Source organism: Mustela putorius, unplaced genomic scaffold (assembly GCF_011764305.1).
Source record: "Mustela putorius furo isolate JIRA1106 unplaced genomic scaffold, ASM1176430v1.1 tig00000081_pilon_pilon_pilon, whole genome shotgun sequence".
Classification (NCBI taxonomy): domain Eukaryota; kingdom Metazoa; phylum Chordata; class Mammalia; order Carnivora; family Mustelidae; genus Mustela; species Mustela putorius.
The window spans coordinates 1,966,647-1,981,569 of NW_025421272.1; the positions used below are offsets into that span (position 1 = coordinate 1,966,647).

The 14,923-nt window shown below is 38.4% G+C and overlaps 1 protein-coding gene across 2 annotated transcripts in view; it reads right to left on the bottom strand.

The window, feature by feature from the left end:
* Positions 1–14,489, bottom strand: part of LOC101675778 (solute carrier family 5 member 4) — a 58,454-nt gene extending 43,965 nt beyond the window's left edge. Inside the window, exons 1-6 of one of the 2 annotated variants that reach the window (XM_004766355.2) lie at positions 14,355–14,489; positions 13,575–13,646; positions 11,820–11,924; positions 9,906–9,965; positions 8,040–8,144; positions 3,515–3,620 (exon numbers count right to left, since the gene is read on the bottom strand). In XM_004766355.2, the coding sequence (XP_004766412.1) occupies positions 3,515–3,620; positions 8,040–8,144; positions 9,906–9,965; positions 11,820–11,924; positions 13,575–13,646; positions 14,355–14,489 (583 nt within the window). The remainder of the gene's footprint in view (positions 1–3,514; positions 3,621–8,039; positions 8,145–9,905; positions 9,966–11,819; positions 11,925–13,574; positions 13,647–14,354) is intronic. The other variant, XM_004766356.2, reaches the window with a different exon arrangement.
* Positions 14,490–14,923: the final 434 nt, after the last annotated feature.

Sequence of the window (14,923 nt, forward strand, 5' to 3'; positions counted from 1 at the left end):
CATTATTAGCCATCAAGGAGATTCAATTTAAAATCACATTGAGGGGACGCCTGGGTGGCTCAGTTGGTTAAGCAGCTGCCTTCAGCTCAGGTCATGATCCCAGCGTCCTGGGATCGAGTCCCACATGGGGCTCCTTGCTCAGCAGGGAGCCTGCTTCTCCCTCAGCCTCTGCCTGCCATTCTGTCTGCCTGTGCTTGCTCTCTCTCCCTCTCTCTCTGAAGAATAAATAAAAATCTTAAAAAAAAAAAAAAACCTTTAAAAAAAAATAAATAAAATCACATTGAGATATCACCTTACACCAGTGAGAATGGCCAAAATCAACAAGACAGGAACCAACAAGTGTTGGAGAGGATGTGGAGAAAGGGGAACCCTCTTACACTGTTGATGGGAATGCAAGTTGGTGCAGCCACTTTGGAAAACAGTGTGGAGATTCCTCAAAAAATTAAAAATAGAGCTTCCTTATCACCCTGCAATTGCACTACAGGGTATTTACCCCAGAGACACAGATGTAGTGAAAAGAAGGGCCATTTGCGGGGCTCCTGGGTGGCTCAGTGGGTTAAAGCCTCTGCCTTCAGCTTGGGTTGTGATCTCAGGGTCCTGGGATTGAACCCCATATTGGACTCTCTGCTCAACAGGGAGCCTGCTTCCTCCTCTCGCTCTCTCTGCCTGCCTCTCTGCCTACTTGTGATCTCTGTCTGTAAATAAATACATAAATAAAATCTTAAAAAAAAAAAGAAGGGCCATTAGTACCCCAATTTTCAAAGCAGCAATGGCTACAGTCGCCAAACTAAAGAAGGAGCCAAGATGCCCTTCAACAAACGAATGGATAAAGAAGATATAGTTCATATGTACAATCGAATATTGTGTCTCCTTCAGAAAAGATGAATTCCCAACTTCTGTATCAACATGGATGGGACTGGAGGAGATTATACTGAGTGAAATAAGTCAAGCAGAGAAAGTCAATTATCATATAGTTTCACTTACTTCAGGAGCATAAAGATTAACATGAAAGACGTTAGGGGAAGGATAGGAAAAGTGAATTGGGGGAAATCAGAGGGGAGGCAAACCATAAGAGACTGTGGACTCTGAGAAATGACTGAGGGTTTTGGAGGAAAAGGGTGTGGGGGGATGGGTGAGCCTGGTGGGTAATAAGGGGGGCACATATTGCTTGGAGCACTGTGTATAAACAATGAATCTTGGAATACTGGAAAAATAAAATAAAAAAATATACTATACTAAAAAAAAAAAGAAATGCAACAGATTTCTGTACATTGATTTTGTATCCTGTGACTTTACTGAATTCAGTTCTAGTATTTTTTTGGTGGATTCTTTAGGGTTTTCCATGTATAATATCATGTCGCCTACAAATAGTGAAAGTTTTATTTCTTCCTTATTGATTTAGATACATTTCATATCTTTTCATTGTTGCTGTGGCTAGAACTTTCAGTACTTTATTGAATGAAAGTGATGAGAACGGACATTCTTCTTTTGTTCCTGATCTTAGGGGAAAGGTCTCAGTTTTTCTCCATTGAGTGTGATGCTTGCTGTGGATTTTTTCTACATGTAGCCTTTATTATGTTTAGGTATGTGCCCTCTAAATGTACTTTGTTGAGGGTTTTTATCATGAATGGATGTTGTAATTTGTCAAATGATTTTTCTGCATCTATTGAAATGGTCATTTAAAAAAATATTTTCTCTTATTGGTGTGATGTATCATGTTGATTGTTTAATGAATATTGAGCCACACTTGCAGCCCAGGAATAAATCCTACTTGACTGTGTTGAATGATTTTTAAAAAATGTATTATTGAAATTGGTTTGTTAGTATTGTGTTGAGGATTTTTACATTTATGTTAATCAGAGACATTGGCCTACAATTCTTTTTTTTTCTTTTTTTTTTGGAGTACTTTTTTTTGGTTTTGGTGTCACATTGATACTGGTCTTATAGCATGAATTTGGAAATTTTCCTTCTTTTCTTTTTTTTTTTAAATTTTTTGGAATAGTTTGAAAAGCACAGTTATTAACTCTTCTTAAAAGTTTGATAGAGTTTGCTTGTGAAGCTATCTGGTCCTGGACTTCTGTTTGTTGGGGTGTTTTTGATTACTGACTCAATTTCATTTCTGGTAATCAGTCTGTTTCAATTTTCTGTTTCTTTCTGTTCAGTTTTGGTAGTTTATATGTTTCTAGGAATTTATCCATTTCTTCTAGGTTGCCTGATTTGACAGCATGTCGTATTTTATAATGTTCTCCTACAAAGTTTGTGTTTCTGTGATGTTGATTGTTATTTATCTTTAATTTGTGGTTTTTGAATGCTCCCTTTCTCTCTCTTTTGATGAGTCTATCAAGAAGTTTATCAATTTTATTGATTTTTTTTTCAAAGAACCAGATCTTGGTTTCATTGATGTGTTCTATAGTTTTTTGGGTTTCATTTTTGTTTTTGTTTTTATATTATTTATTTCTGCTGTAACTTTTATCATTTCCTTCTTTCTGCTGGTTTTGGGTTTTGCTTGTTGTTCTTTTTCTAGCTCATGTAGGTGTAAGGTTAAGTTGTTTGATATTTTTCTTGCTTCTTGAGATAGGCCTATATTGCTGTAAATTTCCCTCTTAGAACCACTTTTGCTGCATCCCAACTGTGTTCTCATTTTGTTTATTTCCTGTACTTTCTGATTTTTTGGTTGGCCCATTTATTGTTTAGTAGCATTTTATTTAACCTCCATGTATTTGAACTTTTTCCAGATTTTTTTCTTGTGGTTGATTTCTAGTTTCTTAGCTTTGTGGTCAGGAAAGATGCATGGTATGACTGAAATTTTTGAATTTGTTGAGGCTTATTTTGTGGCCTGATATGCAATTTGTTCTGTAGAACATTCCATTTGTACATGAAAAGTGTTCTGCTATTTTAGGATGTTTTAGCTCTGAATATATCTGTTAAATCCTCATCCACTGTTTCCTGGTTGTTTTTTGTTTGAATGATCTGTCCATCAATGTAAGTGGGGTGTTAAAGTTCCCTACTATTATTGTTTTACAATTGATTAGTTAGTTCCTTTATGATTTTTATTACCTATTTTAGGTGTTTGGGTGCTCCCATGTTGGGTGCCTAAATATTTACAATTGTTATATCTTCTTGTTGGATTGTGCCCTTTATTATTACACAGTGTTTTTTTTTTAAATTTCTTTTTACAGTCTTTGTTTTAAAGTTTATTTTGTCCAATATAAATATTGCTGCTCTGGCTTTCTTTTGACATTGTTTGCATGATAAATGTTTCTTCATCTCGTCACTTTCAATCTGAGTCTCTTGCAGGCTACATAGAGATGAGTCTTGGTTTTTTAGTCACCCTGTCATCCTATAATACTGAGGATTCTATTTGCTTTGTTCTAGTTGTGTTTCTGGGCCTGTGCCTGACTCTCATATTGGGAACAAAATGATAACCATAAGCTTAGTGGTGACAAGGCTGAAATTGCTAATTGAAGATTGGTATGAGGTCAGCAGAACTGAACTAAACAGGCAAAAAACTTACCGGTGATTGTGTAAATAGCGGTGACAGCCAAGAGGATGAAGATTGCCAGGTAAAGGTCCAATCCCAAGGCCAGCTTGATGAATATGGCTCCAGAAAATATATCTGACTAAAAAGGAAATAGTCAGAATGGGAAAGAAACATGAACTGCATCACTTAGCTCTTCATTGATGACTTCCCACTGGTATTTGCTGTACCTATACATGGCATTTCTGCAATCCAAATATGAACTCCTTGGAAGTCAGATCTCATCCTCAGAGGATTAGTTATTGGACAGGCCATAAAAAGGAACAATGAGTGAGTGAACAGAAAATAAGAAATGTCTACACTATAGCTTGCATAGACTACTCTTTCATGATTGTCTGCAGAGAAACAATGATTAAAACTAGAATATTAGATATAAAAGGCACAGTAAAGCAATGTTTTTTTTTTAAAGATTTTATTTATTTATTTGACAGACAGAGATCACAAGTAGGCAGAGAGGCAGGCAGAGAGAGAGGAGGGGAAGCAGGCTCCCTGCTGAGCAGAGAGCCGGATGTGGGGTTCAATCCCAGGACCCTGGGATCATGACCTGAGCTGAAGGCAGAGGCTTTGACCCACTGAGCCACCCAGGTGCTCCAAAGCAACGGTTTTTAAGGAGGAGGATAGTTGAGCACATTTGAGGTAGTAGAAAATTAAAAGAAAACATGATAGAGGGGTAATTATGAAGCAAATTTCAGAAACCTTGAGAAGAGATGGGATGACGAGTAGGCACAGGTTGAGGGGTTGGTCTTTGACAAAAAGAAGACTCTATCTTCAGACTGGTGGAAAGAATGAGGCAAATGTAGATTAAGTGGGGGATTAGTGCTTCATGCTTAAATTTTCTAGATAAAGTGTGAGATGAGGGTTTTAGATAAGAGGCAGAGGTCTAGTAGATAAAAAAAATTGTGGATCATTTAGAATAGTTATTTAGAGTACCAGAGAAAATAATAAACACAGATAAAAAGATTGTTGGTTGAAGCTTAGAGGCCAGCAGAGTCTCCTGAAGAGATCATGTCCACCCTGCATTACCTGGATGCTTGTGCCTATAAAGTGTGCTTACCAGCTTCTTGGATCTTTCTTCAACACAAACTTGGACTGGCCCCACTTGGATCCACCCCATCAACTCTGATCCTCCCAGGTTCCATATCAAAACCCTAAACCAAACCAAAACCCTCAACACATCACATAAGAATGATAGTTGGATATACAGAAGTAAAATCTCTGGGTGAATGCACAGAGTAAGTGGGAAGCTGTATTCAACCAGTTTTGGAGTTCTTCTTGGGGAGTTCAGTGAAGGGAAAGATAGACAACGAAACTGAGACAGAAGGGTGATTATAAGGATGGATCATGGAATCTAAGAAAAAGGAAAGCATGAGTGAGGTGACGGAAAGAATAAGATATCAGGATTCAGAATCGAAGAATTAAAGTTAAATTTTTTTTTGTAGAACTTGAATTTGGAAGGGGTTTCACAGGGTATGGTTAACTTTCCCCCCTAATTTGAAATAAAACCTGATGCTTTATCATCCCACTAGACATTTGTGTCAGTGAAAATCCTGTTCTTGATTATTTGAACTTAGAACCTGATTCTGAATTACACACAAAGTGCTTTCTGCAACTTTATCACTGGGTTTTCAAGGAATTAAACTGCTGTGTAAATTGAGGCAAGATTTAACTTTTTATAAAATTGGGTATTTGGAAAAAAATTATTTACCATTTCAAAAAAGATATCACTTACTGAGATGCCACTCATTGTATCTGAGTTGCCATAAAACATACCTGCATCTGCCTGGATTTATAGCTGTCACATTCATACTGCTTTACACAGTGGTGATAGTTATTTAACCACAGCATTAGGCCTTGTATATTCATATTGAATAACTTATATGTTAAACACACATTATCATATTATGCATTTCTTGACTTTAATTTCTCTTATCTAGGACAGTTAAAACATTAAGTTTATAGTTTTGACATATGCAAGCCTCTATTACCAGTGATTTTTTTTGAGGTAAAATAAATAACATGCAACTTGCAATTTTAGTATGTATAATTCAATGGGATTAATTAAATTTACAATGATTATAAAGTATTTCTCATAAATGAATATTTCTTATGAAAAAAAAAAAAAACAGCTCCCCCCCCCCCGTTAAAAGATATTACTAATGGGACACCTGGATGGCTCAGTGGGTTAAAGCCTCTGCCTTTGGCTCAGGTCATGATCCCAGGGTCCTGGGATTGAACTCCACATCCGGCTCTCTGCTCAGCTGGGAGCCTGCTTCCCCTCCTCTCTCTCTGCCTGCCTCTCTGCCTACTTGTGATCTCTGTCAAATAAATAAAATCTTTAAAAAAAGATAGTATTAGGACAATTGTCATATATGAATAAGGTCTATAAGTTACATATTAGTTTGTATAAAGATTAAGTTTCTGATTTTAAAATTTGCAGTGCATTTTCTAAAAGAATATCAGTGTGTTTAAGACATGCAGACTGAGGGGCGCCTGGGTGGCTCAGTGGGTTAAAGCCTCTGCCTTCGGCTCAGGTCATGATCTCAGAGTCCTGGGATCGAGCCCCACATCAGGCTCTCTGCTCAGCAGGGAGTCTACTTCCTCCTGTCTCTCTCTGCCTGCCTCTCTGCCTACTTGTGATCTCTGTCTGTCAAAAAAAAAAAAAAAAAAAGACATGCAGACTGAAATATTTAGAGCTCAAGGTGCATCATTTCTGCAATGATTCTCCATATAGGTATTACTGGAGGTTGAAAACCAGTGAATAAGATTATGTCTTTCAAACCTGGGACAGGGGAGACTGAAAACAGCACTGTCCTAACTCCTCATAATGATCTGTTTAATGAATAACTAAAATGACTCTGTTATCAAAGGGTAATAATACACAAAATGTCATGTGTAAGATTAATCACAATTAATATCACTTTAAACATAACCTTGTAGGTAAGAATGGACCCTTGCCCATTGTGTCTTTCGAGCCAACCACAGACTTTGCATAGTTATATCCAGGCTCTTGGCCTTTCCTGCTTGCCTATCCATCTCCTTAAGAATCCATGCCCTCCCTACCACCAGGAACCTTCCACTTCCAGAAGTGCATCCCTCAGGTCCCTTTGGTTACTGTCATTTTGCTCTAGCACCTTATTCATGTTCTTTAAAACTACAAACTGTAGATGTCAGAGCCAGAGAAGAAGAGGGAGATCACTGAATCCCACCCATTTGTGCAACATACAGGCTCCTCTGCTTCTCTTGCCCTCTCCTAAATTTCCCATCCTGAGGTTTTGTTTAAGCAACCCCTTCTTCCACCATGAGGGTGATGTCCAATTCCACCCAGCTGGGATCACCCCTTTCCCTGGATGTCTGTAGCATGTCTCCTATACTTGTCCACAAAACCTATTCCAGCTCACATCTTAATATACTTTCATGTATTGTCATAAAGTTTTTATGATTTCATGAGTAAAATTTTTATATTCTTAACTGTATCATGAACTCCTAATGCACAGGAATCTTTATTATCTTTAGCACAGATACTCAGCAATATACAGTGAGTATTGGAAAGTGCTCATGTTGCATTAGGAAGCTCATGCCTTCTAATCTGATCAGCTGTTGTTAACTTACAACAAGGATTCAACAGAAGAACAAATATGAGGGTCAGCTTCTTTCGTGAACTCCTAGACCATAAACTTGGAGGAAATGATTTTATTAGTCACCAAACACGAGGAGCAAATGTAACTCTTTGTTTTCTTTTCTTTTTCTTTAATTTTTTTATTATGTTCAGTTAACCACTGTATATTACATAATTAGTCCTTGATGCAGTGTTCAATGATTAAATATAACATGTTAGGTATATCACCTAGTACTCTGTTTTCTACATGTTTTGCTCAATCTTGTAATTCATTTCTTTCTCCTCAATGATTATCTCCAAGGAATTTAGCTTTCCAAAAGCTTTAGAATTCTTCTAAGACTTATTTGTGACATCTGTATACTAAGGACAGTCTTAGAAAATAAAACAGAATAAATGTAAGAAGTCAGTTTAATAATATGAAGCATTTTCCTTCTGGTTCATGTGCCAGATAATCAAGCTGAAAATGAAAATATAAGCCCAGATTGTTTCCAACTAAGGGAATAAAGAGGTTATTTTGCAGTGGAAAGGCAGGGGACTAGAGAATCCTCCTCCTTTCTACTACTAAATGTATTTCTTGAATGAGACATTTTGTTTCTTCTGTACATCTGTTTTTTTTTTTTTTATATATATACTTAATGAATAGGTGGGTTTACACTCTGGAACCTCTCCTGACTTGTAGTTATTTTATTCTATGCATGCAGGATTCCTAAAGCTCCTTTCCCCCCCATAAAAACTTGGTAGAAAGATCCTAGGTAGTTTAAGACATCCGTATGACCAGATATGTAAAGGCTAATGATAGTCTCTACACTCATTTCTCTGATTCTATCATTCTAGCCCCACCAAAATAATCTTAAGAACCAAAAATGCCAGGAGCACTGAACTTACTGAGATTCTCAAAGCCACAGATATGAAGAGGGAGAGGACAGAGAGATATATCTGTAGTCGCTTCCCACCAAACCTCTTCCTCAGATATTCTGGCATAGTCATCACCTGCAGAGACAGACATCAACAAAGATTCACCTTCAGAGCCCAGCACATTCATATTATTCAACACTTACTAAGCACTTGTATACCTGCACATGATTACTGTGCATGGTACCTTAGGAATGCAAAGGTTAGAAAAACAGTCCCTTGGGAGAACAGTGAGCCTGGAATAAACACAGACATTGAAAACTTAGGATCCATATAGGACATTTACTAGAAATGCGACCTTTGGCAATCAACAATCTCTCTGAACCTCCATTTTTTTCATTTGTAAAGTGGGAGTTTAATATGAAAGTAGATGTAAAATACCCACAACAACACCTAATGCATGGTGAATGCTCAACAAATACTTTTCATTATTTTCACTAAAATAATTTTGCTGTCTAGTAAAAACATTATTTATAAATAATGAACCACAATGAATGGTTATAATAAATTGATAATTAAACAAATTGCAAATATATACTTGGGTATATATTTATGTGATTATCTTTTTAAAATTATTGTTATGTTCAGTTAGCCAGCATATAGTATATCATTGGTTTTTGATGTAGTGTTCAATGATTTATTAGTTGCATATAACACCCAGTGCTCATCCTCAATACACATCTATTTGATTATCTTTATTGAAAAGAAGAGATTAAGGGGTGACTGGGTGGCTCAGTTGGTTAGGTGTCTGCCTTCAGAAAGGGCCATGATGTCAAAGTCTTGGGATTGAGCCCCATGTATGGCTTCCTGCTCAGGAGTGAGTCTTTGCTCTCTCTCTCTCTGCCAAAGAGATGAATTAAAAAAAAAAAAAAGACAATTACATTAAATCCCTACTGAGAGAAAAGTCTGAGGTTATCATTACTGAAATATGGGATTAACTATGTGATGTGTAAGTAGTACCAGAGCAGGTTAAGCTCATGAGTTAATCTCCTTCAGTATAAAAGAATACATATTTATATAACATCAAAAGCAAAAAAGGGAACACTTGGTGGCTCAGAAACTCTGTGGAACCCCCTCAAACATGGCAAACCACATCCAAAAATACATGCATGAGTTCTGTGGCGTTTGTTCTTACACCAAGGAGAGCACACTTAAACAGAAATTGTTCAAACCTGGTACTTGAAAGGACCCAAGATGAGCAAAGAGACAATATATGGTGACCTGCAGAGGTACAAGCCAGAAGGCTTATCCACTGAGCACACTCATCTCAGGAATTATTCTAGGTTATAGCACCTCATGGTATGAGCACAAGCAGCAGAAGAATAAATGTGGGTAGTAGGATCAGAGAAGCACAGAAGTGGTTGGCAACACCGGCTCTGAAGAGGAGCTAACATAGCTGTGGTTATTTCCTACACTTAATTTTTTTTTCCCTTGGAATTCTGCTATATCTTTGAGATCTAAAAATACAGGTTTTCTCTATTTCTATACATTTGGAAATGTTATATTCAGTTGGAAAACTGTCTACTACTTTTGAGTATCTAAATATCCTACACTTAATTTAAAAAAGAAACTACAAATCTCAGAATGGCAAAAATTAGAGTGAAGAAAATTACCATGTGTTGGTGAGGATGTGGGGAAATGGGAACCCTCACAATAATGATCAGCAAAAGGAGAGGTGACTGCAGCCATTTCCAAGAGCAATCTGATAGAGTTTAGTGGATTTACATAAGCCCAGAGATCCTGGAACAAGGGATATTACCCAGGTTTCATGACTAAGCAGAAAGAATGAGTAATTAAATGAATGCTGACAGATGTATGAGAACACTTGGAGATACTCACATCTGCCTTAATGTATATAGGGACAAAGACCCAAGCTAGAACCAGCAACAACAGCAAAGCCTGCAAAAAAAAAAAAAAAAAAAAATTCAAAAAAGAGTACAAAGTTCAAGAGGCTTGGCTTGTGGGACTTATCACTTCAACAGTTCTGAGTCTGAAAATAAAATAAGTTTGCATGGATCTTGTCCCACTCAACCAATTATGAGCCCAAGACAACTGTGGATTCCTTTCCTCTGTTTCCATGATTCAGATACTACACCTTCCTGGGGTTTAAGGTGGGGAAAAAGATGTTTGATATAAGGTGGACAGAAAATAAGACATCCAAAAGCACAAGTGGACCCCTGAAAGGTCATACAATCTTTGCTAAAAGGATTAATTCTTGAATGGAAGGAATTATACAGAGTGACAAAGCAATGAGAAAACAACTTGGTGATAGACTATTCCCACTGTCCCCCAAGTGATATATTATCATATATATATATATATATATATAATATGTTATTATATAAAAATATAATTCAACAATATATATATTCAACTATATATATATATATATATATATATATATATATATATATAATATATCACTCATGCTGCCCTCACAGCAATTAGTGGGGCAGATATGATAAGCAGTTATTCCTGTTTAATGGAAGGGGAACCTGAGCCTCACAGAGATTAAAGAAGTCCAAGGTCACAGGCTAAAAGGGCCAGGCTCTTGGCAACCTGATAATCACATACACTGGGGCCATAGGGCATGTTGTTCACATCTCTGGAAGCTGGCTCCATCCTGGAGTTATGGCACTATCAGAACAAAACTTGGGCCATAGGGCATGTCTGGAGACTTGGTCTGGTTTGGAGGCCCCAAAACTAATAAATCAAAGCTAGGGACAAAATCTTCAACAAGGGAGAGGTACAAGAATTTTGATGACTCAAGGTAATTTTCTAAGCTCATCCATGCATGATCTATTTACATGTTCACTGTGATCTGACTTTTTTCCACATAAGCATCTCCTTCTGACTGAAATGCACACACATATATATATGCAAATCAGAAAGGATACAAGAACAGAAAAAGCTTAGGCAACTCAAGAATTATTAATGCATGTGCCCAGCCAAGTGCTAGATGACAGGGTGATATGCATGACATGAGAGGAGATGGTCTCTTCCTTAAAGGATTTAGTGTCTAATTAAGGGGGCACAGCTTCTACTGGCAAAAAAGTAGTAGAGCAATTAGAAACTCAATCACAAGCCTTGAAGATTCTACTTACTATGTCTAAATCATTCATTCCTTACTCTGCTGTCACTTACTTATCTAGGTCCTACTTGGTCAGTTTCTGTCCATCTATCTATCTGGTACCAGTTCCAGGAGGCTTCTTTGATATGTGCCAAGTCTCACCAATCATCTGAGATGGTTGTCCCTCCTGTGTGAGTTCTCTCAACATTTCATGCATAATTCTCTCCTTGTACTTTCTGCACCACAGTGAGCATGCACCTGTCTGTCCCACTGGGATGTAAGTTTCCCAAAAGAAGGGACCATTGCTTTTTGTATTTTTCTATTCTCTGCATCTAATTCAGAGCTGGACATATAGGGTATTAGCTTAGGGAGGAAATTAAAAAGTGAGAGATAAAAATGGTTAAGAAAGTCAAGTGAAAGTGGGGATTAAATCATATAGAAATGACATTCCTGATGGGAATACTGCTTGAGCAAAATCTCAGAGGTGGGGAATAATGGGACCGGACTGGGTCAGGCAGGCAGAGCGAGGCCACACAGGCAAGGCCTTGAGTTTCAAACACTGGGTAGGTTACAATGAAAAAATAGAAATCAAATCAAAGAGAAGCTTATCCTATACGGACTCCCAGAAAAACATATCTGGACAGAGTTTGGATTTAAAGGAAAAAGCCTATGATGTCACTTACATTCCATTCAAATGCTGCAGTGGCAATTCCTGAAGTTGCCCCTGTCCCAGCCAGCCCCACAAAGTGGCCACTGCCAATGTTACTAGCGAAGAGAGAGGCCCCCATCTGGAATCCAAGAAAACAGATGAGTATGAGTTAAGAGATCCAAATCAGATTCCTTCACAACAGGCAAGTGTTGAGATGTTACCATCATGCCTCCTTAGGGCAGGAGTTCTGTGGGCTGAATCCAACCATTCACCAGTTTTTGTGTGGTTGATAAGCTAAAAATGCTTTATTTTATTTTATTTTATTTTATTTACATTTTTGAATGGTTTAAAAAGACGAATGAAGACCCATATTTTTGAAATTATATGAAACTCAAGTTTCAATGTTCATCAATAGTTTTATGGGGACACAGCTGGGCTTATTGGTTTTACATATTCACCCTGGCTGTTTCTGTCCTGCAACAGCAGAAACAACACTGTGTGACTGCAATGGACTGTATGGCTCAAAACTCTAAAATACTTACAGTCTGGCACTTTACAGAGAACATTACAGAGAACTTTGCAGGGGAACATTAATTTATCCACCCAGATACTCTGGGTTGAGACTGTTCCTGGACAAGAACTGCCAGACCTCCTGTTGGCCCCCTCACTCATCCTCAAGGACTACAAACGTGGATAGGAGGAAGTTTTTCTTCATTCTCCCAGCCCTAAGGACTCTCTTCTCACCTACTTCTTCTTCCATCCCAATGTCTACTGTGTTTAAGTATCAAAGATAAAGAGAAATCTTGTGAGTAGGCAGGAGCAAGCACGAGTCTTGACAAAACAGAATTGGAATGTGGGACTGCTGCAATGCTCATTCACTCATTCCCATCTTTCCAACCCTTTGTAAAACCACATTTTCTATTCAGACATTTGGATCCAGGGGATGGGATTGAGCTCATTGGTGGCTATGGGATTGGTTGAGACTTGAATGTTTCATAAACAGTCTTAAGAAGGTAATGTCTGATTGGACACTTCAGTAACAATTCATCTCAAGCTTGCAGTTGGTCTGCTTCAACCACTCTGGCCAAATCACTTTCCACTCTCCATTTTCATTCCTACAACTTAATCAGCGGATCCATGAAGGAAGAATGTACTGTGCACCCACTGTCTTACCCAACACTCTGCTGACTCTGTATGGATTCAGAAAAGAAGATGGACCTTCTGGTGCAATGGGACTCTTGTCAAGGAGGTCAGACATTAAAAACCCAGCAAGGAAATGATCAACTGGGCAAGAATCAAAGAGGCATCATGATTTACAACATCACAGGGAATACACAACCACTATCATAACTGCATGGATCATAAGGACTAGACAGTCAGGCTAGAATGCAGGGTGAGACATCACAAATGAGGCACGGCTGGAGCTGAACATTGAAGGAGGAAAGCAGAAAGGGGGATGCTCATCCAAACAAGAGGGGCAGCCCTGGTTCAGGATTGGGAACAAAGAAGGAATGTGTTGGGGATGCTAAGGAGCCAAGGCAGAAGATTCTTGATGAGGACCAGGGGAAAAATATGACACAGAGCTGAACTGAATATTCTCAAATGCCACATTACACTTGCTCTCATAATGGGTGACACACTATCATTTGGGGTCAGGGGTTTAGGAAAAGACAGCAGCAAGTAGGCAACAAATGCACATAAGAAACTCAGCATTCCCAGTGTTCTCTTTATTGACTCTAAACCATGGAAACACAGGAAATTTGTCTCTGGGAAACTCTGACCCACTCACCGGCCACCAGGCTATATCTCCACCAGCCAAGAAGAAACCTCCAACGGTGCCCCGGTTGGTCTTCAGCATTGCCTAAGCAGAAGGGAAGACATGTGAGGGCCAAACCACCACAAGATCACCCATGGTGCTATAGATGATCTGGCTAGAGTGTTCATAGTGGTCACTCTTCCAGCACTCTTGAAGAGAAACATTTTCCTAGAAACTGTGATATAGCATCAATTTTTAAATTTTTTAAACACAGTAGACAAAATCATAGTTTCATAGAAATAGAAGGACTTTAAAAACCATCTTCCTTAACTCTGTCCCAATTGCCCTGTTTCTTTTCATTTATGAAAGCAATGAGGGGTGACACTAAAGCTGTGCTTGGATATAAATTTCAGCCTTATATTGCTAAAAATTAAGAATGAGCATAAATTAATTAAGCACCCAACTGACTCATTTAGAAAGTGAGCAAAAGAAAAAAATAAAATAAAAGTAGTGAGATAATAAAAATAACATCTTTATTCATTATACCAGGAGTTGGAGATGCTGAACTGAGTAAGTCCAAACTTCTCACTGCTGGCTTTGTTCAAATGGGTTTGGTAGGAGACTATATTAACTGAATAAACATTATTTATGTCACACAAAAGACAATGATTCTGAAGGAAGGATAATGAAATCTGACAGCTGTTAATGTTCCCTTAGTTTTATCATATTGTCGCACCACACCCCTCCCTCCCTCAGACATTTTAACCATAAGCGTGGTGCCTACCATGAATACCCCATTGGACTCCTACATACCCATAGCCCGACAGCCATCACCACCATGAAATAGATGACAATGACAGAGATGTCAGCAGCATTTTGGATGCGCTCTGACATCTCAGGAGGACCCAGGGTCCCAGTCACAGTGCTGGGGCTTAATGTGCTGGCCATGGCTGCAGGTGATACTTTCCCATCCCAGGGATGGCCCTTTCCTTTTATAAGCTCTGGGTTAATAATCAGCCTTGAGCAGGTGGAGCACACTATCAGAGCCAGCTCCTGGGTATTTGGACCTTTAAACATTTTCTTTGAAGCTCTGAGACCCTGGTTCTCCAGCAGTCAGTGTTGAATTAAGTGGATTGTGGGAATGAGCAGTGAAAGATAAGAAACAGGATAAGAATGGCAGGTAAAGAGTGGGGGGTTCACTAAGTGGAAAGATGGGTTTTTAAGATTGACCAGGTTTTATGAAGATTAAAGAGAGATCATGGGGACAAAGAAGGAAGAAGGACAGAGTGAAGGGGCAAGAAAAGAGCCAAGAGGGACAGGGGTGAGGGTCCTTCATGGGACAGATAATATTCTTCACGGAGGAATATATCTCTTGAAGGTGA